Source organism: Sarcophilus harrisii, chromosome 4, assembly GCF_902635505.1.
Source record: "Sarcophilus harrisii chromosome 4, mSarHar1.11, whole genome shotgun sequence".
NCBI classification, from domain to species: domain Eukaryota; kingdom Metazoa; phylum Chordata; class Mammalia; order Dasyuromorphia; family Dasyuridae; genus Sarcophilus; species Sarcophilus harrisii.
This window is the reverse complement of record NC_045429.1, coordinates 183,364,265-183,387,335: the sequence shown is the minus strand read 5'-3', so window position 1 is coordinate 183,387,335 and position 23,071 is coordinate 183,364,265. Positions and strand designations below refer to the sequence as shown.

Below are 23,071 nucleotides of genomic sequence, written 5' to 3'. Positions count from 1 at the left end.
GTTTTTTTCCAATAGAAATGATTGAAAGTCTCTTACTTCATTGAAGCTCCATTGCCTCCCCTGAAAGATGATGCTGAGTCTCACTGGGTAGTTAATTCTTGATGGTAACCCTAAGTCTTTTGCCTTCTGGAATATGGTATTCCAGGTTCTCCAATCCTTTATTGTAGAAGCTGGCAGATCCTGGGTAATCCTGACTGTTAATCCTTGATATATGAATTGGGTTTTTTTCTGGCAGCTTGCAGTAACTTTTCTTTGAGGTTGTAGTTCTAGTTTTGCAACAGCTTATCTTGGAGTTTTCCTTGTGGGATCTCTTTCTGAAGGTGATCTATGGATTCTTTAAATGAGTATTTCCTCTTCTGTTTCTAAAATATTGGGGCAGTTTTCCTTAATAATCTCTTTTTTTGGCCTTCAAGTAGGCCAATAATTTTTACATTCTCTTTTCTGGATTTATTTTCCAGGTCAGCTGTTTTTCCAATGAGGTATTTCATATTTTCTTCCATTTTTTCATTCTTTTTTGCTTGTTTGACTGATTTTTGCTTTCTCACAAAGTCATTAGTTTCCATTTGCCTTCTTATAGTTTTTAATGTGTGATTTTCTTCAGTTAGCTTTTGTATCTCTTTTCCCATTTGGTCAATTCTATTTTTTAATGAATTGTTTTCTTCAAACAATTTTTTCTTTGCTTTTCCAAGCTGTTGACTCTCTCATGCATATCTCTCATTTCCTTTCTCATTTTTTCCTCTGCCTTTGTCATTTGCCTTTTAAAGTCTTTTATGAACACTTCCAAGAAACCTCTTTGGGCTTGAGACCATTTCATATCAGTCTTTAAGATTTCTTCTGTGCACATTTTGTCATTGTCTGAATTTGTGTTTTGGGCTGCCCTATCACTATAGGAGCTTTCTATGTGGTCAGGGTTCTTGTCTGTTTCTGCTCATTTTCTTTTCTTTTGGTATTTCTTCTTTTTTTACTTTTATGATTGAGCTCTGCTCCTGGAGTAAAGGGGATGCTATCCCAAGCTTCCTATACATCTCTGAGCCTTGGCTTTGAGTATAGGGGCCCCTTGTGTTTGTAGTAGGTAGCTTGGCTGTTCTTTCCAGGAAAAGCTTGTTTTCCCAGAGTTTGCGTTCTGAGCTGGGACTGGAAACTGCCCCACTGATTTGCTCCTCTACTGAGCCAGGACTGAGGGTCTTAGTTGATGATTTGCTGTGATTCAGACCTTCTTAACAGCTTTCCTACAGTTTATCTGAGCTAGGCTGAACACCTTTCCACTCCAATGAGACTGAACTTTCTTGAAGTTTTTCCAGTCTGTCTTTAACTGGAGAGTGATTTCATTACATCAGATTCTGTTTAGAGGCTTGGTTTCATGTAGTTTTGGGGGGAAAGTTCAGTATATTATCTCAATACATAATCACCATAACAGTGCAATAGATATTATCACTCCCATTTCACAGATGAGAAAGTGAAACACAGAGAAAAATAGTAACATGGCTAGACTCACATTCTTTGTTTTTGACTTCACATGTGTATTCATAACTTCACATGAGTTATCCTCACTTTAGAGATAGGCAAACAGAAACACAGTAATCAATTAATCTCTTGCCAAAGGATACATAGATTGACATGGTAAGAGTTTTTTTTTAAGCCCCAAACCCCTAATTTTCTAACTAATAATAAAATAGATCAGTTCCTGAGCTTCATGTAAACAAAATATTTACAGAGCATTCATGCAGCCATGTCAACACTTAGAACCTGTGTATATATTTCATAAAGTTAATTTCATGAATCTTTTTTAGATTAATGTGACTCCTAAGAATTAAATACACAAATGCATCAGAAAACTATTTATTTTCTGCATATAAGTTTTTAAAATATTTATTAACTTGTTCTTTCAATCTTTCCCTCCCCATCCATTCAGGTTTTCAAAGAACAGTGGCAATTGCAGACTCAAATTACAACTGGTTTTATGGGCCAGAAAGTCAGTTGGTCTTTCTAGATAAATTTGTCATGCGTAATGGCAGTGGCAATTGGCTGGCAGATCAGATTCGACAGAACAGAGTGATAGAAGGTCCAGGAACAGCATCAAAAGGGCAGCGCTGGTGTACCTTGCACACTGAATTTCTCTGGTAAGATACCTTGAATTGTCTTCAAAGAGATTAGGCTTTGGTAATCAATCAGTCAATCAATATTCACTTATTAAGTGCCTACAGCACTGAGCTAAAAGCTGGAGACACAAAAGAGGCAAAAGACAGTCCCTGCCCTCAAAGAGTTTACAATCTAGTGGGAAAAACAGCATGCAAACAAGTATATACAAAACAGTAAATAAAAAGAAATATACAAGATAAATAGGAAATAATTAAGAGAAGGAAAGCATTGGAATTATTTTTATGTAATATGCAAGCTACATTATTTTTAATCTAAAACATAGCTTGCCAATATCCATATTTCACAGGATATGCAACATCAGCATGATTTATATCATGCTGTGCCCTATCTTGAAACCAAGAAACATCTCTTCAGATAGTCTTAATTTTTGTGCTAAAAGACCTTTCTAGTTTGTTGTGAGGAGCAAATCTCTCCCTACTTTGCATTATTATAGAACAGAACATACTTTTATGATTTATATCTGTCTGGATATGGTTATAAAAGGGAAGAAATAAGTTTTGGGCTGGAATTACTTTTGTTGTTATGATATCACAAATTTCATACAAAAACATGTTCTGAGAAATGGAATATAAGAATCTTCTAATTCTGAAAAACTTGTTTCTAAGCATGTTTTTAAGGTTTTAAAAAGTATACAACAACATTTCTTTGATATAAGAACCATTCATCACTGATTTGCCTTAATTTCACAAAATAATCTTTGAAGCCTCCAGGGGGAAACACTATATCACCATCTGTTTTATGTATTGCCAAGTACATTGTTGTTATCCAATACTTCAGAATAAAAAGTAAAAGGAATCAGTTAATCATTAACCCATTACCTCTTTTCCATCATTTGAGTAGTGAGCTTCTCATGGTTTGATTCTTTCACTTTATCACAATTTCACAAATACATTAAGCCATTAATGAGAAAAATAAATAGATTAGTGTTACTGCTCTTGGACTGACATTTTCATTGTTAATTTGCAATTATAAAAACTTTTTGAAATTCATAGTACATTAAATGTTTGACAATGTCTCCCATTTACCAAAACTATAAGATCTAATCAAGGATTTGAAATTTTGGCTATGGGGAAATAGATAAATGCTAAGTATGAGCCATTTTCTCTCCCCTGGCACACATGAATTCTAGTGGCAGGAGAAAAATACAGAAGACTGGAAGAAAGTTTTTATTTTTGACTAGTTTCTGTGAATTTACATTTGATGTGGTATGCTAACAACAACAGTGTCCTAGTTGCTTGACAAAATATATGGAAAGACTGACTTCTTGTCTTGAAACTCAGAAATCCCCAAACAACAAATAGGTCCAGAATCAAATAAGCATAAAATCAACTTCACCCAAAATTGTTCCAGCTTAGAGGGAAGAATAAGAGTAATTGATTATTTGTATCAGCCCTTCTTCCCTAGTCATCCGTAAGTACTCTGAACAAAAGGTAGTATTTATTTGTGAACCCATAAAAAGTAATATGGTTCAGTGGAAAAGAAATCTAAATTTGAAGTCAAGGGGTCTTGGTTTTAAATAAATTCCTTAGACCTCAATGTCCTCCATATGTAAAATGAAAGAGTGGAACTAGATGGTCTTGAAAGTCCCTAAAAAGCTTTTCCCCCAACTATGTAACAAAATGTTTACATTCAATTTAAATGGATCATAGAAGATTAGAGACCATTTAGGCCAACCTCCTCATTTTACATAAAAAGAAACTAAACCCCAGAGAAATGAAATGATTTGCCCAATGTCACACAAACAATAAGGGGAAGAATCGGGACCAATTTGGGAATCTCTTAATTTGCAAAGTAGCATTTTTTTTCAATATACTGCTTCTTCTGGGGCTTTAGATTCAGACTTAAGAAGTAAAATCTGAAAGGGGAAAAAAGATCTAAAAAGTGTAAGTAGTTCCCTGAAATTTTATCTTTGTATACTATACTTTGGCCATTTAATAATTCACTTTTTAAAAAAAATAGTAACAATAGCTTTTTATTTTTCAAAATACATGCAAAGATAGTTTTCAACATTCACTCTTGCAAAACCTTGTGTTCCAAATTTTTCTCCTTCCCTCTCCTCCTCTCCCCTCCCCTGGACAGCAATCCAATATAGGCTAAGCATTGTGCAATTTTTGTAAACATATTTCCATCTTCATCATGCTGTGCAAGAAAAATAATATCAAAAGGGAAAAAAATTAGAAAGAAAAAAACAAGCAAATAACAAAAAAGGTGAAAATACTATGCTGTGATGCACATTCAGTCTCCATATTCTTCACTCTGTATGAGGATTCCTTTTTTCTATCACAAGTCTATTGGAATTGCCTTGAATCACCTTATTGTTGAAAAAAGCCGTCACATAATCACATGATTATCATACAATCTTCTTGTGGCTATATACAATGTTCTCTTGATTTACTCACCCCACTTAGCATCAGTTCATGTAAGCCTTTTCATCCTTTTCTGAAACCAGCCTGCCATCATTTCATATAGAACAATAATATTCCATTATATTCATATACCACAACTTATTCAGCCATTCCCCAACTGATGGGCATCCACTCGTTTTCCAGTTCCTTGCTATTACAGAGCAATTTACTTTCTTCCTAAGTTCTATCTTTCTTTCAAGTTTCAAAAAAGAAAAAAAAATCTAAGAAGGCAGAAGTATGATGGAACCTCATTGTGATTTTTTTTTCATTTTAATTCAAGTGCTAATAGTTCTTCTCCTAGAGTATCCATCAAACAACAAACTAAAGGTCATGGAAATATGGTTAGAATCATGAGTTCCAACTGGTTTGTGTTAGTAGTAGCAGTTCTCAAGTTTCTGAATAAGAAGTTGAGATATGCTTAGCTCTCTCGCTGCCTGTGTGGCCTTAGGATTCTTAGAGAATCCCCAAAGAATCTCCAAAGACCTCTACTGGTTTGGTAGCTATGATGTTCCATTAAAGACTGTCATGACTTATTGTACTGTGAGGTTCCTAGAGCTATGCAATACCAAGACAATGCAGAGCACATTTTGTTTGTACATTAGTCTCTCCAATAATTATATACTTATTTCATGTTATTCTTCCACATGTTGCATATGCTCTGATGTGTCATCAATTTGACGTTTATTTTCTTTAATATTCATTTTAATAGGTACGAAGCCAGCTTGGGTTCTGTACCCCCACCAGACTATGGAACCCCAACACTGCATTATTTTGAGGACTGGGGTGTTGTGACTTATGGAAGTGCCTTGCCTGCAGAGATCAATAGACCTTTCCTTTCCTTCAAGTCAGGAAAACTTGGAGGACGTGCAATCTATGACATTGTCCACAGAAACAAGTACAAAGAATGGATCAAAGGATGGAGAAATTTTAATGCTGGCCATGAGCATCCTGATCAGAACTCATTTACTTTTGCTCCCAATGGTGTGCCTTTCATCACGGAGGCTCTCTATGGGCCAAAGTACACCTTCTTCAACAATGTGCTAATGTTTGCCCCTGCAGTATCAAAAAGCTGCTTCTCTCCCTGGGAGGGTCAGGTCACAGAAGACTGTTCATCAAAGTGGTCAAAGTACAAACATGACTCGGCTGCCCACTGTCAGGGGAGAGTGGTGGCTGCTCTAGAGAAGGAGGGAGTGGTTTTTATACGAGGGGAAGGAGTGGGGGCCTACAATCCTCAGCTAAAACTGAAAAATTTCCAGAGGAACCTAATTCTCTTGCACCCTCAGCTCCTCCTCCTTGTGGACCAAATCCACCTGGAAGAAGACAGTCCTCTAGAGACAGCGGCAAGCTTTTTTCACAATGTGGATGTCCCTTTTGAAGAGATTGTCGTGGATGGTGTCCACGGGGCTTGCATTAAGCAGCGAGACGGTATATATAAAATGTATTGGATGGATGATACTGGCTATAGTGAGAAAGCAACCATTGCTTCAGTGACTTACCCCCGGGGATATCCGTACAATGGAACAAACTATGTGAATGTCACTACACACCTCCGGAGTCCCATCACCAAGGTAGCCTATCTTTTCATAGGACCTTCTATCGATGTTCAAAGCTTCAACCTCCATGGAGATGCTCAACAACTAGATGTATTTATAGCCACTAGTGACCATGCTTACGCAGTTTACCTTTGGACAGGTGAGGCCACTGGACAAACAGCCTTTGCACATGTCATTGCAGATCACCAAAAGATTATTTTTGATCAGTCTGCCATCATTAAGAGCTCTCCTGTGTCTGAAGTAAAGGACTATGCCGGAATTGTAGAACGCAGTCTCCAGCATTTCAAGCCAGTTTTCCAGCAGCTAGAGAAGCAGATCTTGTCCCGCGTCCGTAACACAGCTAGCTTTCGAAAGACTGCTGAGCGCCTGCTGAGATTTTCAGATAAGAGACAGACAGAGGAAGCTATCGATAGGATATTTGCAATCTCTCAGCAGCAGCAGCAGCAGCAGAGAAAACAGCAGCTACAAGGCAAGGCAAAAAAGAACCGAAGGCCAGCCAGGCGCTACAAGTTCATTGATGCCGTCCCTGACATTTTTGCACAGATTGAAGTAAATGAGAAAAAGATCCGACAGAAAGCTCAGATTTTGGCACAGAAAGAATTGCCCATAGATGAAGATGAAGAAATGAAAGACCTTTTAGATTTTGCTGATGTCTCTTATGTGAAACACAAAATTGGGGTACCATTCAGAGGCCAGTTTGGGCAGGCCCAGATGGTGACAACTGCCCGAAGCAGGGCCCCCTCAATATCTGCTTCCTATACCAGGCTTTTCCTCATTCTGAACATTGCTATTTTCTTTGTCATGCTAGCAATGCAACTGACTTACTTTCAGAGGGCCCAGAGTCTACATGGTCAAAGATGTGTCTATGCTATCCTTCTGGTTGATAGTTGCATCTTACTTTGGTTGTACTCTTCTTGTTCCCAATCGCAGTGCTAGTCATGCTACTGTGAACTGCCCAACCATTCTGTGATCCCTGGAATCTATGCAAAATTCAAATACTCCTAAGAGGATGCTAATTTGGGGAGTGGTTTTAGTTTTCTCATTTGCATTCCAGGAAATCTGCGATCAGGAGAAAGAGAAAGATCTTTTTAGGAAGCACAGACAGACAGACAGACAAAGGCAGAAATAGAGACAGAAACAGTAAGACTTAAGGCATAACCTCTCAGAAAATGAAGACTCATTTGATGATCCACAGCATCTGGAAAAGTGCTTTACTTTGCTAATGACAACAGTGAAAGGATGATTACTTTTAATTGAAACAGAAAGTCCAGAATTAAGTAATTATCATACTTTTTCTGAACCACAGCATAAAAAAGAGGGAGGGAACTGATTTTAAAATTGGTTTTGTATCTTGAATTTGATCTTCAGACATTGTTCCATGACTGCCAGAGAGCTTTTAAATTTTGAAACACAATTTCTGTTGCAGCACAAAATAATTCCCCTGGAGGTAGTCTCAATAAGTGCTTTAATTAGGTCATTTTATTGGATCATACCTTTAAATCAGGAAAGGATCTTAGAGCTCTTCTAGTCTTATCCCCTTCCCTTCTTCTTGCAGATGAGAAAACTGAAGCCCAGGGGAAGAAAGTAACATATCCAAGGTGATATAGGGAGTTAGTGGCAGAGCCCTATGAGATTCAAACTCAGGTTTTATGATTCCAAATCCAACACTCTTTTACACATCCACTTTAACCAATATTACTGCTTATTATGTGCACACCACTGGGTTATACACTGGGGAAAAGAAAAAGAAAACAGTCCCTGATTTCAATGAGGTGATATTCTCCAGTGGATACAATACATAAACGTATAAATATGTATATATACATATGTATATAGATATATAGATATATATACACACATATATGTATATATGCTATATATGTTGGCATACATATGTAGGAATATACACATAGGTAAATACAAACATTCACATCTTGTGTTAATATTCAGATGTGCAAAAGAGAGTACCATAGTACCAAAAAAACCTTAGAATATTTTCCCCCCAGAGGCCGGAAAAATTTTTCAGTGGCATAAATTTGCACATTCATATACATACAGAAACACATGCACACAAACACCTGACAAACACTTCTCAAATTTCCAAGTATAGTTTGAGATGATTTTTTTTATCTGATTCACTATCAGAATAGGAGGTTTAATTGGAACTAAAAGTTGTTTGATCATGCTATTCTTTGTATGGGGTGGGGGGAGTTATCAGCTAAAAGGATAAAGGGAACAAACATTTGTGTGTAGTTTTCCACACCAAAGAATTTGAGAAGCAAACTATTATATATGATGGTTATGTTTCTAATAAGGGAAGAATCATGCTTTCCTTCAAGTTTATTTTGCTAAATAAACAGATGATTATTGTCTCCATTTTTATATTATCTTGTCTTTATTATATAGAAGGGTCATATAAGATGTACAACTTTTTTCCTCCATTCTTCAAAAATTTGTGTTTTGTTACAATTTCATTTCAAGTAGATTCCAATTAGTGCAAATGATGAATACCATGAAATAGGTGAATGTAGTCAGATTCACACTATTTGGGGTTATAATTATGTAAGGTAACTGGAACCAATTTAGTGGAACTATACAGTGCAAATTTAAATAATACAACCACTTAATAGTATCTAATATTTGTTCTAATTGAGATCTGCTAGTAACTAAAGGGCTGAGATTTTATGCAATATAGTTATCACAGAATCAAATCACATTCTGTTGTATTTCCTTTTGACACAAATATTCTGGACTGTGATCTTTAACCTTTAATGTGAACATCAAGGAATGAGATTGATAAGAAATGTCAAACATTAAAATTTATGTGAAATGTAAAAACGCATGAAATTTGTGTCTTCAGAAATGATGTGTCGGCACTATTATCTGGGGGGAAATTGCGAGAAATCAAATCTCTTAAGAAAGATATTTTTCCAAGATTTAGCTATTACACATAAACACATTTGAGTGGCTCCCATTACAAAATGTGTAAATTATTTTCAGCTTGATTTTCAGGAAAATAAGAAGTTTTTTAATTTATAAGCCTAAAGTGATGACAATTGTTACTGTTTTCCTTTTGTTAAAAATGACAGTTTATAACAAGAGTTTTTCTTTGTTTAAACATAAGAAAGATGATATCATCTATTTTTTTCTTATTAGAAGTCATCAGTTTTAAATTTGACCATTCCTATATGAGGTAACCACAGATTTTACTTTTAATAGTTCTTTACTCATCTACCATATGTCTACCCTAGAAAAAAAAAGAGGAATATTTCCCACTTTAGTATAGAAGGCCCCTGGGGAGGATATCATTATACACTTTGTTTCTAAGACTACTGCTTTCAAAAGAACAATGCTTCTGTCTGCCTTGAATAGACACTTACTGGGATTTAGACTGACTTTATATAAGACTAAAAATGTACTTAATTTCAATAGCTATTCCTTCACCTTGCTCCCTCACTATATTCATCTAAAAAGACAGATTGCTGGAAATATTTCAAAGGAAATTAGGGATAAAAGGAAACATTGTTTTGATTTTACAATGCAAGTCAACTTCAGACCTGAAAGAATGAATACACAGTCTAAAAATTGGAGTTTTCTCTCCCCCTCCTCTCCATTTGCTGATGCTAGATAACAAGGGCACCTTTACATATGACATATTTTTCCAGCTATTTAAACTTGGATCAAATGTGCCACTAAAATTAAGTAAGCTTATGCTGACATTTCATATGCTGACATTCCCTCTAATGGTCTGATAGTCCTTTCACTAGAGAAGAAAGATAAAACTCAAGTTCAGTGGCTTGTGAAACTGGCTCACTGCTGAAATATAAATCACATTTCTTCATAATGAAGCCTGTTTTATAAGGTTGGTAGTGCCCATTCAGTAAAAACCAAGAAACTTTTTATCTCTGCAATTAAGCCAAGCAGTGTTCAAATCCCTAAAAAAAAAAAAAAGAAAGAAAAAAGAAAAGAAAAAAAAAACTGGACTGATTTTGGCATCAGTTTCAGTGCTGTTCATTATCAAAGAAATGTTTTGAGTCGTTTGGATAAAATTTGAGCTATTGTTGGACTTGGGTTCCTAGCCCTTTAAAAAAATATCTTGAGAATTATTAACATAAAAACTCTTTCGGTGGGTCAGGAATAAAGATAGCAACAAATTCCCTTGCTTGAAGTCTCTCAGCTAATGATGATTGACAATATTTGTCATCCCCCATTTGAGAACTAATTTCTTTGATATGTACATTAAAAGTATTAATGAACTTAGGTACAATAACCTATAATGTCATTGTTCATATAACTCAAAAATGCCTAATTGTAATTTGCTGCCCTGCATTTGTATTTTAATTGGTGCAGTAGACTCCCAGTATGAAACTCCACTCACTAATGCAATTTAGCAACTGGCACGGAAATGTTTAATCTTCTTTGAAAGTTAGTTACCTGTGACACAGAAAGTTAAATGGCTTGCATAGTCATTAGCATATGGCAAAGTCAGTTTGTGGACCCAAATTTTCCTAACATCAAGACTGCCCCTCTATCCATTTTGTCATGCTATTTTTCATAATAAAATAACAAGAAAATTATAAATATGATGCTTTTCCAAAAACTATTTGATCAATTTTTTAGGTTTTCATAAATTTCAGACTTATAAATTTATTTCAACTGAAATTTCTTATTCATAACTAGTATTTTTGGTGAAAATGATATAAAAATGCCTTTAAAATTTTTTTGTAATTTTTGCTCAATTGTTAAGTGCTATGTATTTCACAAACTATACACAAACTAGGATATCTGTCTACCTTATATGTGATAAAGAAAAATAGATTTAAAGCTAAAAGGGACCTTAGAGACCATCTAATCCAATCTCTTCATTTTATACCTGAAGAAGCTGAGGCCAGGAGAAATTAAATTATTTGCCCAAGATCACACAAATAATAAGTGGCAAAGCTATGTTTTAAACATAGATGCAGTGTAATGGGCTGAGGCTTGAGTTGATGCACTAAGGTCCCAAGCATGTGAGGCTAAATAGTAATTGGACCATACTCTATTAATATATATGCTTGGAGAAAGAATGGCCCCTGCCCACTCTCTGTGCAAGTCCTAATGTGTTGTATAGGAAATGACGATTTTGGTGGGTGGAGGCAGAGGGGCAGGTAGAGAAGCAGAGAGAGACTGCTGGCTGGGTTCTGCTCTGGGGGCTTCTGGTCTGGCTGGCTTCTCTTTTTACCTCCGATTCCCTTTTACCTCTGATCCTTCTTCACCTCTATTGAAAATAAAGATTGAAGATTTTCCCTTAACCTGAATTCCTGACTCTGGCTGATTTTAAAATACACAGTCATCATAGTGCAGGGCAGCAAATTACAACTAGGCACTTTTGAGTTATATGAACAATGACATAGCTTATTCCACCTAAGTTCATTTTATGCTCCTGAACAACCACAAAACCCAAACCCCAAAACAGACTTTGTAACAAATATATTTAGTTAAGCAAAACAAATTCCCACATTGGCTATATATTTCATTCTGCATCCTGAGTCCATCACTTCTTTATAAGTAAGTGGTACACTTCATTATGGGTCCTCTAGAATTATGATTGATCATTGCATCAATCAGAATTCTTTCAAAATTCATTATTTTTACACTGTTGTTAGTATACAAATTGTTTCTTTGTTCTACTCATTTTATCAGTTCTTAAAATTCTTCCCAAGTTTCCCTGAAACTATCCCCTTTCTCATTTCTTGCAATAGTATTCCATTATATTCACATGCTATTATTGTCATTCCCAATGATGCTCCTCTCCTTCTTTACCATCATTATATATTTGCTAGATAGGTATAAATATAGGTCATATTCCTCTTCTTTCATTTCTTTAATGTCTACTAATAATGGTATTGCTGGGTTAAAGTTATAGTTTAGTGAATTATTATTGGGCATAGTTCCAAATTGTTTTCAGAATGACTGAACTAACTCACAGTTCCACCAACAGTCTTTAAGGCATTTGTTTGTTTTTTCCTGAAACCTTATCAACATTTGTCATTTAACCATAGTTTTTATTTGCCAACAAATAAATGTCTTAAGAGGCAACAGGGCATAGTGAATAAGAAACTGCTTCAAGACCTGTGTGTTCAAAGACTGTCTCTGGACCATACTGTCTCTGTTAGTATCAGTAAGTTGCTTAATCTAATTCATTGCTCAAAGGATTTAATGACATGACCTGTATGGGTAGAGGGAATCTCTCTATATAGAAATTACCTTTTTCAATGAAATCACAGATCAATTCCTTGTTCTATTTATATCATGTTTTTTGCAACATTTAAATCAATGTTAATATCAATTCAAGAATTTTTAAGCCACTGAATATTAAAAACCAACTCTGAAAATTTTCAAAAAAGAACTAATAAAAAAATACCAGTCTAGGCTGATCAAATTTAATTTTTGTTTCCTGTTTTAAAAGGCTTGTTTCAACATTTCTTTGTTCTTTAAAAGTGGTATAGATATACTATAGAATAACTATAACTGACATTTACAAAGCATTTAAGGTTTTGTAAAGGTTTTTATAAATATTGCCATATTTGATCCTCACAACAGTCCTATGAGTTGAGGAACAGATGAAGAAACTAAAGCAAACAGGTTAGATGACTTGCCCAGAGTCACTTAACTACTTTCTGAGCCTGGAATTCAGATCTTCCTTGATTCCATATCCGACACATTCTATCCACTGAGCTTTCTGACTCAAATAAATATGGAATTTATATGAAAAATAATAAAACAAATAAGGAAAATAGGAAAATTTTCATCACTTTTTTGGTGAAGTAATTAGGGTTAAGTAACTTGCTCAGGGCTAGTAAGTGTGGGTTGGATTTGAACTCAGGTATCCTCTGACTTCAGAGCTGATGCTCTATCTACTGAGCCATCCAGCTGCTCCAAACTTTCATCATTTTCAAATCAATAAAAGGTTAATATGTAGACATGGAAGAAAAATGGCATGCTGTAAAGGAAAGAATGGTGGATATTAGGAGATGTTTTCTTGTCCCATCTTTGCCAACAACTAGTTATGTGATTTTGGGCATTAACCTCTCTGAGCAACAGATGAGAAAAATCTAGAGAAATTGGAGAATTGGATGTTCCCTCCTAGCCTTTCTCCCCCCCAAAAAAATTCATAACATGTATGGAATTTAGCAATAAATGTAATCTATGACCCACCAAATTAAAGTGGAAGCATTTTCAAACACAGTATCTTTAGGTTTAGTTTATTACCATGTATCAAATTATCCATTGCCAAATGCTACTCATAAACTACCTCTTACCTTGTCAAATTCAGTATGGCATACATCCAATAATTCTGTCATTCTAAATCAGTTTTCCAGCTGGCTGATTGCGAGCCAGTCCAGTAACAGTCTACTAGAACTCCAGTTGGGGCGTTCTCATGGCCCTGTGACTCAGTTCCAATGCTATGTCAGAAACTTGCAGATATAAGATTAGAGGAACAGCAATCAAACTTTGCCTTTGACTGGGAATACTTTAGTAGCACTGAAATATTGTAGGTTCCCAGCCTGAGATGACCCTGAGATCTTGAAGTCACATAACATTCAATATTCCAAGAAAGCAATAACAGCTCAAATATTTCTTCCAGAAATTCACAGACCCTGGCTCTAACATCAACCCCCAAATCAGGAAGTAGTATAGAAGAATGAGCAAACAAACAAAAAGAATTCCACTATAAAAGGCTAATCTGTTATGAGTACTTAAAGTAAAAACCCAACAGAGGAGAATAACTCTAAAACATCTACAAGTAAAGCCTCTAAGAAAAACACAATTTAGGCACAAATTTCAACAAAACTTCTAGCAAAGATAAGAGTTTTTTAAAATTAGAAAATGTATTTATAATGAATTTCTTCAGATTTCTCTTCTCAAATTTATTTTTCAGTTAAGTGGTGTTTGCTGTGAGAAGCCTAACATTTTCTTCTGTCACAGTAAACACAACTCACCTCTAAAATAAACTGAGGAGGGAAATTTAAAAAGTCGTTGGCCTCCCCAAATGATTCATGACCAAAAAAATTCTAGATATCATATTAAAAGAAAACTGCACAGATCTCTTCGAACCAGAGGATGATGTAAAATAGAATTCACCAGAAAGAAACTTCAAAATAAAGCCATTCAGGGACAATCTAGCTGAAATTCAGGACTTCCAAATCAAAGAAAGAAAAAACCACTACAAGCAATTGCAAAGAAAGAATTCAGATTCTGAGGAGTCATAGTTATGATCATTACACAATGTAGTAGCCACTGCTATAAAGAAAAAAAGCTTTGGAATATATATTCCAAAGGGCAAAGAATAGTCTTTCAGCCAAAATTAATTTACCCAGAAAGCCTAAGAATAATCCTGCAAGGGAAAAACATTGATCTTTAATGAAATAGATTTCCAGTCATGCCCGATAAACAGTTCAGAGCTGCATAGAAATTCTGAAATATAAACATAGGAAGAGAGAAACATAAAAATGAATGAATAAACTATTAAGCAAAAATCAACTATTTACATTCTAATATGAGAGATGTGTCCTTCAGAATTCTATCTTAAGGGTGGAAAGAGAGGAATGTTAAGAAAATATATAATCAGGGTACAAAAATACATGTCTTTATAAACAATGAGAAAGGGACAAAGAATCAGGTAGAATGAGAGGGAAAGAAGGTAGATTTTTGCTAATTGCATAAAAATGTAGTTTAAAAAGGAAAAGAGAAAAAAAGTTATGCAGAATTATATGGTTTCATATATAATCCTTTGTTGTTGTTGTTCTGCTATATATACAGCCATTTCTCTTTTATTTGGTGCTTTTTAGATTGGAATAAAGATAAAATAAAATATAATTTTAAAAAAGATATTTGCTCTGTTTTCCACAAATATTAATGGATAAATATTCCAAAGAGATTAATTAAATCAAATGCTAAGCCACATGTTTCCTATAAATTTCCAAAAGAACAATGGACTACTTAGATATATGGGTTCTTTCTCCTTAGAAGTTTTGAAGCTGAAACTGGATGTCCACTTACCAAGCATGTTATAGTAGGGATACCTTTTAGGTTATTGATCTAGGTAACAAGAAAGAGCTCTTCCAAATCTCAAATTCTATGATTCACCATATCCCCATACTTGAGAATACTGTTTTGATTGTGTCTTTTAATCACTAACAGATAGGATAGGTGCTTACTCACAGAAATTAGGCATTGAAGAATTTTTTCAACCATAAACTAAATATAAGATTATAATCTGATTTTGTTAAGTATAGGCGAAGGCATGGATCCTTGAAATGTTAAAACATATGAAAGCATTCTTTAAGTAGATATTATTGAAATAATGTATTTAACTTCATAATATATAATGTGAATACTTCAGAGTGCTACAAAATGTAAGTTTGATATTACTGCTGAATACTTATTGAATACTTAATACTTGTAGCACTCAATAGTGCTACATTTTTTCCTATATGATCCATATTAAACTGCTGATAAAATATCACTGGACTTTCAGCATTTTTATTCTGTTAATGCAAATAGTTGGTCATATATTGTGCTCTCTGTCTTTAACTTTAATTTACTTAAAGTTGCTATATTAACCATCAATAGGCATTTATCATGTACTCTATGCCAGGCATTTTGCTAGGCACTAAGGATTCAAAGGAGAAAGTTAATTTGGAAGGGTGTAGAAGGTAGAAAGAGAAGGCCTCTTTTTTAGGGAAGTAGCTGTTTTAGGGAAATTTTGAAGGTAGCCAGTGTTTCTCTGGCCTGTTTTAAGATGAAATTCATTCTGAGTATGGGGTCAGCCAGAAAAAAAAAAAAAAATGGCAAGGAGACAGGAAATAGAATATGTGAGGAACAGCAAGAAGGCAATTTGAACTGTAGAGTGAGAATTTCTTTCTCTTTTCTTCTTTCTTACATTCTTTCTTTCTTTTCTTTCTTTCCTTCTTTCTTTCCTTCTTTCCTTCCTTCCTTTCTTCCTTCTTTCTTTCCTTCTTTCTTTCTCTTCCTTCCTTCCTTCCTTTTTTCTCTCTTTCTTTTCTCTTTCCATCATTCGTTCCTTCTTTCCTTTCCCTCCCTTCCTCCCTCCCTGCCTTTCTTCCTTCCTTCTTTCCTTCCTTCCTCCATTTGTTTTGGTGATATTCATTTCTTTCTTCTTGAAATGACTAAATTTATATATATACATATATAAGTATATATGTATATATATATTCAACCCTTTTATACAATTATTAATATAATTCAAGATATAATCATTGTACATTGCATAGTAGAACATGATAATATGTGGCATGGTAATATAAATCCAGCTTCTACTTTTTGCATCTTCAGTCTCCAACTAAAGAAGACAATCCTTTTATATAGTGTCTTTGGATCATTTATTGCTTATAATTGTAAAAAACAATTTTTTTTTGCAAAGACTTTTCTCTTTTTTTTGGAATGTTAGTAGAGAGCCAAATGTTAAGTAATGGTGAAATCACTGTCAAATTAAGAATACTTTCCATTTTCTTACCAGTACTATAAAGGAAACTCACTTTGGCTTAATCTTCTAAAGTCAAGTTGAGTAATCTTAGAGAAATGGCAAATGTTCTTGGAAACTTGCAAAATTAAACACACTAGGCACTGTGCCCCAAATAGTTGTAAACTGTAGGTATAATAGATATAAAAGTTGTTAGAACTCATCAAGATTAATAAATTTCTCAAATAACTATTCTGCTCCAGCTGACATTAACATCTTTTTCTTCCCTTTGAATTTCTCCCCACTCCACAATTAGCATGTAATTATAATGTACTTGTGTGCATATATATGAATATATATAATATATATGTTCCAACTGCTAGTATTAAATAATTCATAACTTTAAAGGATCAATACTAAATGCCCTAATATATAATATTTTCTCCTTTGCTATTGCATGATATAAACCCAAATTGCTCAAGATAAAAAAGGTAATGATCATTATGTTAGGATCTGCATCTTTAATGAGAACATAAAATCTATAGAAATATTAAAATTATATATATATATATATATATATATATGTCACAGTAGATGCTTAATAAATATTCATTTCTTGATTGATCGAGAGTAGTACTAGAATACCAGGGGAGAAAATCTAATACTTTTATAATACACAGCATAATGGTACACTGCATATAATCACTGAGTCAGAGACAAAATATATATGGCTCACAGTAGATGCTTAATAAATATTTATTTCCTTGATTGATCAAGAGTAGTAGTAGACATAAGGGAGAAAATCTCACATTTTTGTGCTGTTTGTAGTATGTAGCATAATTTTAGGCACACTGTAGTCACTGAGTCAGGCAAAATTTAGGTTAGAGTTCAACTCTCAGTGTGATTTCATTCAACAATTATTTATTTACCATCATTACATACAAGGTAGTAGCTAAGGTTTGGTAATCCAACGATTAAAATGATATATTTCTTACTTTCAAGATTCTAAGGATAGAATATGTGATTTAACACGTCCACTAATAAGGATAATATAGAGAAGGTTGTGATAAGGGCGATGAAGAAGGTCAGACAAAATTTTAAGAAAAGATCATTTTGGGGTGGTGGTGGAGAACTCAGGTTACACTTGATAGTGAAAATGACACTAGACTTTGAAGTAAGAAAGGATTTCAACTTAAATAAGTTGGGAGAGAGTGTTTCAGGAATGGAGGAAATGCATTTTATGTATGAATGCATAGAAGTAGAAGATGGTATAGTGAATTCAAGGAATAAATAATAGCCCTCTTGTCTGTGAATATCATATGAAGGGGAGAAGTGTGAAGCAATGCTGTTAAGGTAGGTTGCAGCCTTATAATAAAGGGTTTTAATGCCAGGCTGAGGTTTTATATTTTATCTTAGAGGTTACAGGGAGCCATAGATTTGGGGATGAGGATTTGTTTATTTTTGAGCGGAAGAGTTACATTGTCAGACTGCACTTTGACAAGATTATTTTGGCAGCTCTGTGTTTGATGGATTTCAGAAAGGAACTGAGTCAAGAAAATCAGTAAGAAAGTCATAATAATAGCTCCAAGCAGTAGGCAATGAGAGCATAAACTAGAGTGAAAGCAATGTGAGAGAGGAAGTATGCCAGAGATATTTCAAAAGCTCTCATTAATCAATTTTCTCTAAACCCCCATCCCATTTTATTAGCACTTTTTTTTAGTATAGCTTTTTATTTACAAAACATATGTATGGGTAATGTTTCAACATTGACCCTTGTAAAACCTTCTGTTCCAACTTTTCCCGTCCTTCCCCCCAGCCCCTCCCCTCAATGGCAGGTAGTCATGTTAAATATAGTATTTATTTATTAAATAAACTGGGAAAACCACTTATTCCATAAGTTTTTGCTCCTCATTTTCTAAATCCTCATCAACAAGCATTTATTAAAATTTCACTAAGACTCAGGCACTATATTTATCACTGGGGATACAAGGAAAGGGAAAAACAAGCTCCCTGAGTTTAAGAAGCTCCAAATCTCAAATCCCTTCACCAGACTTAAATAAACATCAAGGTTGCTGGCTATACAATTTATTGGTGGTATAACAAAAAATTAAACAAATGTGTACAGTTATGATCACTTCTAATTATTTCAATGATTGTTGACTTCTCAATTCTAGAGAGGCCCACTGACCAATCTGCTCAGGATGCCAATTAAAGTCTCTTTTCTATAATTGTTTTAATGTTCCTTTGTTAAATTTATGCCTCAGGAAAGAATTTTCTTAAACCTTACTTTCTGTCTGTTTAGTCTCTTTTCCAGTCATCAGGCATTGACAATTCAAACCATTCATCAAAATTCCATTGCTTCTTTTTTTTAAATAGTATTTTTCCCAATCACATGTCAAGATAATTTTTAGCATTAATTTTTACAAGATTTTGACTTCTAAACTTTTCTCCTCTCTCCCTTCCCTCTCGTCTTCTAAAACTGTAGGAAATTTGATGTAGGTTATATATGTGCTATCATGTAAGACATGTTACCATATCAGTCAGTTATGAAAGAAGAAACAGATCACAGACAAAAAACACAAAAAAGAATAAAGTAAATGAAAATTTTGCTTCAATCTGCATTGAGTACATTGGTTCTTTATCTGGATGTGGATAGCATTTTCTTTCAAGAGTCCTTTATTTGTGTGTTTGAGTGTTTGGATGTTGGATTACTGTGTGGTTAAGAAAACCTGAATAATAATTCACTATGAATACATAATGAATCATCACACAATGTTGTTGATGCTGTTTACTATGTTTTCCTAGTTCTGTTTATTTCACTTTGCATCAGTTCATTCATTCAGGTCTTTCCAGGGTTTTCTGAAATCTGCCTGTTGATCATTTCTTATTGCACAATAATATTCCATTACAATCATACACCATAGCTTATTCACCCACTCCCCAATTGATGGGCATTTCCTCAATTTCTAATATTTTGCCACTACTAAAAGGGCTGCTATAAATATATTTGCAATGTCCTTTTCCTTTTTTATCATCTCTTTAGGATACAGCCATAGTAGTGATATTTTTTTTTTTTGGTAAGGCAATTGGGGTTAAGTGACTTGCCCAGGGTCACACAGGTAAGAAATATTAAGTTTCTGAGGCCATATTTGAACTAAGGCTTCCTTATTTCAGGACTGGTGCTTTATTCACTGAGCCATCTATCTGCCTCTATAGTGGTGATATTATTTGATCAAAGAATATGCACAATGTGGTTGCCCTTTTTTTCCATCTTCTCCAACATGCATCATTTTCCTTTTCTGCCAGATTAGCCAGTCTGATAAGGTGAGGTGGTATTTCAGAGTTGTTCAAATCTGTATTTCTCTAATCAAAGTGATTTACAACACTTCTTCATATGTCTATAGATAGCTTTGATTTCTTCATCTGAAAACTGCCTGTATATATCCTTTGACCAATTGTCAGTTGGGGAATGGCTTGTATTCTGATAAATTTGACTTGTTCTCTATATATTTGAAAAATAAGAGTTTTATCAAAGACACTTGCTTTAAAGATTGCTTCCCAACTTTCTGCATTTTCTTTAAATTTTGGTTACACTGATTAGTTATCTTTTAAGGATATTTATTTGTAAGGGTTTATTTGGAGGCAGAAATTATAAGATTTTTTTAAAAGATGTCTATATAATTTTATAAGTATATTTAATGTGATTTAGATTGGATATTGCTAAAAGTATAAACGCAAGATTGCATTAAACCTATTTTGCTCTTTGAACTTGTAGAGATAAAAATCTTCCTTTTCCTCTTCCTTCTCTTCTTCATTCTTCTTTCCTCCTCCTCTTTTGCTCTTCTTCTTCTGCTGCTCCTCCTCCTCATTTGACTATAATTTTAAATCAACAAATATCAGCTCTTCTTTTATCCTAGATGATATCTATATGTTAGTTTTTAAATTTAAATTGAAAAAAGTTCAGAGATCATATCCTCCATCTCTTCACTTTAAAAGGTCAGAAATTGAGTTTGTTGAGCATTTATTTCTCTATATAAAGAGGTAGTGCACTGGATAGAGTTAGAAAGACCTGGAGTTAGAAAGATCCGAGTTCAAATCTTGTAATGCAGCCAGCTGTTAAAAGTTCAGATCCTTTATTGTCTCTTCCAAAATAGCCTGGTTAGCTTTCTTAGAAACCTATCTCTCTCTTTGGTTCCAAGAACTCCTGTTGCTAGTCCTTTGCCTCTTCCAGCTTCAGCCTCTCTTCTTCCAAATCCTCAGTTCTATCTGACTGCAGTCTCTGCTTTCTCAATCTCCCCAACTGACTGAGGCTCATCCTTTTATACGCTCTTTTAGAAGTGTGAACTCAAAGGTTGACTCCTCCTCTGAGAGTGGGATTGTGGGAGCTGTGACTTATGAATCTCCTCCACTGAACTTGTGAATCTTGTAGAACTCCAATGAGTGATAAATATATTAGTGAGCTAGAGAACTTGTTAAGTACCATGCTAAATTAGACAACCAACTTACCACTTCGTAAGAATCCTAACAAAATCTGATCCAGATTTACTGTTACCCCAATACCAGTGGTTATGCTTCTGAGCTAGTTAAAATATTTTCCATCAGTACAATCCTTTTTATTAAGATTTGAATTATGTCATTATAATAAGATGTTAAACTAATAAGTTATAAGCTCAATTATACTCTTCAATAATTATGTTCGGGGTGGGGGAGGAAGAGAGAGAGAGAGAGAGAGGCAGAGACACAGAGACAGAGACACAGAGACAGAGACAGACAGAGAGAAAGTATCATGTTCCCTATTTGGGAAACTTTATCCAACTAGATAACTGGCAAAATGATTTGTTTCAAGTATGAAACCTTATTATGGCATTGTCAATGCACTAGTGCCCTCTAGTAGGCTTTCTAAGTCACTGCTTTTGAAAACATTTCCATTTCCTAATACAGACAGATGTGATTCAAAATTTAACTTTGAAATTTGGAATGCTGATCCAAAACTGAAAATAAAATGCTTCAGAAGAATTGGGGGACAAAAAAATATATAATATAGAGAAAATATTAAAATTATTTGAATTATTTTTCAAATTTCCCCAAGTTCTAAGTTTATTAAGAATGATTGGCAACCTAGAGAAAAAAATAAGATTTGCAGTCTTCTTGGGAAGTAGCATATTACAGTAAAAAAAAAAAAAAAGAAAGAAAAGAAAAGATAATGATTACAGTATTAGAGGATCAGAAGAAAATCCTGCTTCTGATATTACTATCTGCATAGCAAGTCAAAAGTTCCTGAGACAGAGAGAAACAGAGACAGAGATAGATAGACAGATACAGAGACACAGAGACAAGAGTAGATAGCTTCTGAGATGCTTTCCAGTTCTATAATCATATGATCTCTTAACATTGTTTCTACCAAAATATTTTGAGAAATTTAAAGAGAGCAGAACTGTAAACATGGTGCATGGAGAGAGAGATAAGGACTGAGACAGAGAGAGTGAGAGTCAGAAAATGAGACAGAGAGACAAAGAAAGAGGGAGACAGAGAAAGCTGAAATAACTTACAACTGAAATGACTCATCAAGAAGACGTGGGCTTATGCTATATCCCAGAAGTCAAAGGCAGATCTTTGATGAGAAAAAAAATAACACAAATTTTGAGGTTGCCAGTGGAGGTCCTGTATTGGAACATGTGCTGAAGGGTTATTGGTGAGAGATTTCCTAGACTTAATGTCATCTATGTAAACCCTGAGCTGGGGTTCTGGGTTACAAGTTATATACTCTTGGCCCAATTTTATTTGATATTGAAGCTGACGGGGGGGAGTCTGAAACTGTCCTGACTTTGGGGTAAATGCTTGAGAACTCCTTGAAGGGAAGAAACTGTCCTTGAACTCTCCTGTGAGAGGCCTATTTCAGGGAATCAAGATAAAGTAGTTTCATTCTGTTATCTTGGTGGGACTAGTTGAGTCCAGGACTACTCCCTACTTAGCTCAAACTTAAGTAATCTTATTTGGCTGGAGATCTAGATTTCTATGGACCTTTATTGAGTTGAAGATTGGCTCAGGACTACTCCCAGTAAACGGTCCCATTCTACTAGAAATCTAGGCCTCGGAGCAGTAATCTCATTCAGTCTCAAATCTCTTTTAAAAGAGCAACTTTGGGGCTCATTTCTTTGCAGAGGCCCAGAGCAGGAACATGCCAGTCTAAGGAACTTCTCTCTCTCTCCTTGGTGTAGCTGCCTATAAGGACTCCCTGCCCACTGATAAGACATTCACTTTTCAGTGTTATCCCCTCTTTATCTCTCACCTACTTCTCTGTCAGGACCTGGCAGAAGGTCCAAAGCAGCTTACTCTGCTTCTAGGACCCTGCCCACTGAGAAGATATTCTCCTGTCAGTGTCAGCCTCCATTAGCCTAATAGGACTTTGCAGAGGCCCAAAACAGGGACATGCCATGCCAAGGAACCTCTCCTTCTCCTCAGCATAGCTGCCTGCGAGGACCCTTTGC

General features: G+C 34.8%; 1 protein-coding gene across 3 annotated transcripts in view; it reads left to right on the top strand.

Annotated features, from left to right (window-relative positions):
- DSE (dermatan sulfate epimerase) overlaps window positions 1–8,956 on the top strand; it is an 88,191-nt gene extending 79,235 nt beyond the window's left edge. For 2 of the 3 annotated variants that reach the window (XM_031964380.1, XM_023503184.2), the window contains 2 exons: window positions 1,913–2,120; window positions 5,275–8,956. In XM_031964380.1, the coding sequence (XP_031820240.1) occupies window positions 1,913–2,120; window positions 5,275–7,054 (1,988 nt within the window). In that variant the 3' untranslated portion in view covers window positions 7,055–8,956. The remainder of the gene's footprint in view (window positions 1–1,912; window positions 2,121–5,274) is intronic. The other variant, XM_031964381.1, reaches the window with a different exon arrangement.
- Window positions 8,957–23,071: the final 14,115 nt, after the last annotated feature.